A 5,166-nucleotide genomic window follows, 5' to 3' on the forward strand; every position below is an offset into this window, starting at 1 on the left:
AGGTTAAAGCTCTCAGGACAGACTGGGGTCTCCCTCTCTCCCTCAAGCTCGGGCATCTCCATCCCTCCATCGGCCCAAGCCCACATGGGGGGTGTGAACAGGCTTCCTGCCCGGCCCCTCTGCGGCACAGCGGGCCCTGGCTTCCCCCGCCCGTGCACTCCACCTTGGTCCACATCTATCACTGCAGCTGTGGACGGGGCACCCGGTGTGGCCGTCCGCGGGGCCATCACAAAACGGCTCCCCCATCTTCCCAGAGGTGCAGGGTGATGAGTGTCCCTTGGTGTTGAATTCACCGTGAGGACCGCGAGTCCTCAAAGACCCGCCTCTTCAAGGAAAGGACACGAGTGACGTTCGCCTGGTGGGGCCACTGCAGAGTGTCACCTGGAGCGGACGCACCTGCCACGGGGGAATGCTGGAAAGGCCCCTGTGCCCAGGCTCTTAGACAGCTGGTGGGGCAGTGGAGTGCACCTCTGAACACAGTGAACCTGCCCGAAATAGCCTGGTTCCTTGAACCCGATCGACATTCTGTGCCCTGTATCCCTAGTTTACCAATAAAGGGATGCTCCGAATCCCACAGAGGGCTTGCGCCTTTGTTCTTGGCATCTGGTTACAAAGATATCCGTGGCCTATTTGCCCACGTGTGCCCCTTCAGTCCCCGTCAGCAACGCCTGGTCAGTCACCGGGCCGCGCCGGTCTTTGGGTGATGGCACCCCATGATGACGCCCCCCCCACATGCTGCCCATGCTCCGGACGTGGCCCCTGGTCGCGCCCCGGCTCAAATGATTCACTGCCTCCCGTCGGTCCACTTGCACTCCACCTGAGTCTCAGGGGTCTTCCAGAGTCTGCAGTAGTGAGTTCTGGACCCACATGGATTTCACCACACCCAAAGGGCTTTGATTCAAGAGAGAAAGAGAGTGATGGACAGAGCGGGGGGCTGTTCTTTCCTGGGACCCATCAGAAGCTCAGTGATTCAGAACTCGTTTTTCTTCCAAGTTTTACAAACCTTGCCATGCACAATCCGCCTCTTAACACTGGCCAAGACCCTGTGCTCCAGAACGTGTGCCTCGATCCCGACGTGGGACCACCCCAGCCGAGCCGGAGCTGGCACCGTCTGCTGGGGCTCTGCTGATAGGGGCCAGCTTATCTTGTCCTGTCACTTCACTCCTTTCCCGGGGGCGCCCTTGCCACACGTCCCCAAGTTAAAGGCTGAGAGGTGAGTGAGAACCCGTGTCCGTGAGTGTCCGGCTTACACATCCTCACGTAACCTTTCCATGTAGCCGTGTGGCTGTCTGCTTTCCCCCGGGTCCAGATCCTGGCAGACCCAGCTCATGTCCTCACCGCTGGTCGATATGGAGTTCACGGTGGGGCATCCTTCATCCGAGGGGATGGTGGTGAAGGTGGTAAATTTCACTCTTTTCCTTTTTGAGGTAGGGGATGTCGGGGGCTCAATTCTCTGATCCTTCCCGTCCACAACGGTGGGGCCCGAACATTTGAACAGCTGTCCATTGATGCTCTTCTGGGAGTTTGTGCTGAGCAGATACTTACTCTCTTCGAAATCCATGCTCCTGTCAATGGCGGTGATCTGCTCGTCCTGGCAGGATGCAAAGTTCATGTGGTTCTCCAGCAGTTCGGAGCGGTGGCTCAACCCAACCCAGTCGTGCGAGTGACTCAGACCTTCTTGCTCCTCCAGGGGAACCTGCTTGTGCCTGTATTTCAGCGCAAAGGCCACACAGTTTATTAGGAAGACGACAATGGCCAGGCAGAAGACCCCCAACAGCGCGTACATCCCGATCTCCAAGTCACTCAGCCCTTTGGATGCCTGCGTGAGGCCATTCTCGTCCGTTTCCACGTTGCTTCTGGGCAGGTCCCCCCGGGTTGGGAAGCTGGTGAGGTCGATGGGGATGGTCTGCAGGTGGCTGTCATCATCTAGAAGGCTTCCTTGGCTCATCTTTCTCTGGAAGGTTGACCTCTCTGTCGTGGACCCTCTTCCTTCCATGAGGCCCACGGAAGAACTGCTATAGTACTGACCCCCCTGGGTCCCCCATTCCTGCAAGGGTTTTTTGGGTCTTCTGTCACTGACGTTATTTTCTAGGTGAACTCCTGCCCCAGTGTGTCTGCTGTCACTGGTGTTGGGGTTCACATCATTTTGGCCAAACTTAACTTTGATGTTGGCTGTCCCCACAGCCAGCACACTCTTCCGCTTGGATTTCTGGCACGATTCGCTGATGACCATTTCGACCTTTACCAGAGCACCCTGCCCTTCGGTTTCAGCAGCAATGATAGGCCACTTGAATTTGGGGTCTTGGTGGATGGAGACCACCTTTTCGTCCAGGGAGGTGGTCATCAAGGAGAAGTCTTTCCCATCGTAGATATCCAAGGGGGTGATGGAGCCATCGCTGAACTGGACCCAGCAACTGATGGCCGCTTCCTGTTGAGTAAAATAAGTCAATAAGCATGGGCCCCAGAGCTCACGGAACACCAAGTCTTTGTACAGTAGACATTCGGTGGCAAAAATAATACAACAAGAACAAAAGAACGCCTTTTAAGCAATGCAGAAACAAGAGGCCAGACGCACGAGGGTCATGGAAGAAAACCAATGCTTATGGAGGTGGGAAAGCAAAGAACACAGGCAAGGCCTTGATATGAGAATGAAGGGAAGCCCATGTTAAACGCCCCATAAGAAGATCTGCTTTTCTCCCCGAGGCGTAGAAAGAAAGATGGGGTTTTGAGGGGTGCATAAATTGCATGTCAAAGGGTATTCCTGGTTAGTGGGATCATGTACGAGTGTCACACATTTCAAGGGAAAATATTTATGACATTATTTTTAAGCTGTTTTAATCCCGAGTCTACCCTCACTACTCACATAAGGGATGAAAACCCCCCCTTATCTGGACAGGGACACCCAGAGGTACTGCCGGCTTTGGTGGTGTTGGTCCTGCTGCGTCTGGGACTACGGGAGTAGGTTTGTATGAGTTTCCAGACACAATGTTGACTTGGAGACAGGGAGTTAAAACAGCCAGGGAGAGAGGCACTCTACGTGGACTGTGTCTGCCACCCTCTATCCCCTCAACCAGTCGGGGGAGATGGGGAGACCAAGGAATGGCCAGGGCCAAGGTCTGCACACATCTCAATCTCTTGCCTTTTTGCTTTGCTGCTTTAGATCAACCCTCCTTGGGACTAGTTGGAACAGGCAGACCGTAATAGAGGAGATAACTCTCTGACTGAACGCGAGCCTTTAATTTCGGGGAAGAGGTCATTGTGCTTGACCGTGAATTGGCCCTCCCTTCCCCACATCTCGGAGAACCTGCTCCACCCCAAGCCCAGAAGGATGAATGGCCTGGAGAGGCACATGACCCCACACACCCGGCCACGGCGCCACAGTGGATTGGACCGGGGACAAGGGGGCAGGAGGTGGCCTTCAGAGCCGTTCATCTCCGCAGCCTGAGCCAGTGAGTATCTCTCTCTCTCTCTCTCTTAAATTTGAAATAAGACAGATGGGATTGAAGCCTGAGCTGCGGGAAGATGAGTGGGGACTCACATAAAACTAGGGTGTGGAGCCCACCTCTGAGCCACCACAACGGATCAGAGATAAGCAAATGTCTGGGCCCAGCATTTATTACAGGGAAAGAAAAAGAAATACAGCAGAAGGAACGGCGCAGGGGAGGGAGTGTGGTGTGGGCGTGGGGAGACTGCCGATATCCTGCCTCTTCCGAGTTCCTACAGCTGGGGTCTGGGGGAGCCCCGGTCCTGGTAATAGATCCCTCATGCTTCAAGCTTGCTTGAGTGGATTTCTCTTTCTGGCAACCGAAGAGCCCCTGAGCATGAGCGAAGCCAGTTTTACCCCAGTGCTGTCTGGTGTCTGGAGACTTCCTTCAGCTCCGCCACGAGACACGGCTATTGTTAGACAGCTACTAATTGCAGAACGCTGCCAAGATACAGCGCAAGAGCCCCTGGATGTGACATCAACTCACCAGGTTCTTCCAATCTGCCAGGAAATCGGAGCAGGAAACTCAAATGCCATTGGATTTCTTGAGACTGAAATGTCAGAGCCAAGTGCACGCAGGGACTAAGGGCCATCCAAACCAGGTATGGAGCCGACCACAGGGGAGCATGCTCAGCTCTGCATGTCACAACTGGATTAGCTCTCTGGCCCTGTTCGAACTGTGTCTTATTGCTGCCTTAAGTCCTGACTAGAGGTCCCCTGATTTTATCACCCCATGAAGACAGAAAGCAGCCCCGGCTTATTTCTCCTTTGTTATCCGTGCCTTGCATCCTGGCTTATCCCGCCCTGAGGAAAAGGAGGTTTGTTTTTCTCAAGAATTCCTATCTGTTACTGGAATCATCCATGTTCAAGTGTTTTATAGTCCAAGCCCCTGCACACAAAGGCCATAGCAAAGGGGCAGAGGGATTAGCCAACACAGGACGAGGAGCTCGAGGGACAGGTGCAGGCTGGGAAAATGGGAGGGTCCTGTGTGTCCTGGGACAAGTCCGGCTCGGCTCAGAGCACAGTCACAGTCTCAGCGGTGCCGGGGGGGGCTGCCCAGGGGACACCTGCCAGGAAGGGTTCCCACCCAGAAGGGGAGCCGCCAGGAAACCCCCCACCTGGGCTGGAGGCCCTCGAGCAGCCCCACAGGAGGACGGTCCCGCTTCACGAGGCACAGAGAGAATCGACAGCCAGAGACCGCTGTCTCGTTGCTCTCAGCAAGGTTCACCGAAGCCGCCATGTTCCCTCTTAAAAAATAAAACTTACTCTCCTCTGATGAGGGAGGAGCACATAGAACATTTGCGAATGTCCTTTTTCCAGCGCCCATCGGAAACCATCCCATCAACACACACACACACACACACAGCACAGGGTCAGCACCTGCTGGTGTCTAGTTCAGGGAAAGGAGATGCTGACTGACATCGCCATGGGGTCCTCACTTCTGCCCTGAGCTCAACCGCAAGCCTGGCGGGAGCGACGCCTCCAATCTCCCATCACCCCAGACCTGCTACCCCATTTTCCCTGCAGGGACTCCGCAGCAGGCTGGGGGCACCTCCCCAGAGGCCCCTCCGCCCCACCCGCGGCCATGGGGGCAGTGGAAGAGTGCGAGACAGCCCAGGTATGACCCACCTGGTTCATGACCTCACTTGATGTGTGTCCCACCTGATGTGTGACCCTGGAGT

At 55.3% G+C, this 5,166-nt stretch overlaps 1 protein-coding gene across 1 annotated transcript in view; it reads right to left on the reverse strand.

Annotated features, from left to right (window-relative positions):
- Positions 1-1,246: 1,246 nt before the first annotated feature.
- The window catches only part of TMEM132D (transmembrane protein 132D), a 537,091-nt gene continuing 533,171 nt past the window's right edge, over positions 1,247-5,166 (reverse strand). The window contains exon 9 of the mRNA XM_021698657.1: positions 1,247-2,428. Within this exon, the coding sequence (XP_021554332.1) occupies positions 1,247-2,428 (1,182 nt within the window). The remainder of the gene's footprint in view (positions 2,429-5,166) is intronic.

Source organism: Neomonachus schauinslandi, chromosome 14 (genome assembly GCF_002201575.2).
Source record: "Neomonachus schauinslandi chromosome 14, ASM220157v2, whole genome shotgun sequence".
Classification (NCBI taxonomy): domain Eukaryota; kingdom Metazoa; phylum Chordata; class Mammalia; order Carnivora; family Phocidae; genus Neomonachus; species Neomonachus schauinslandi.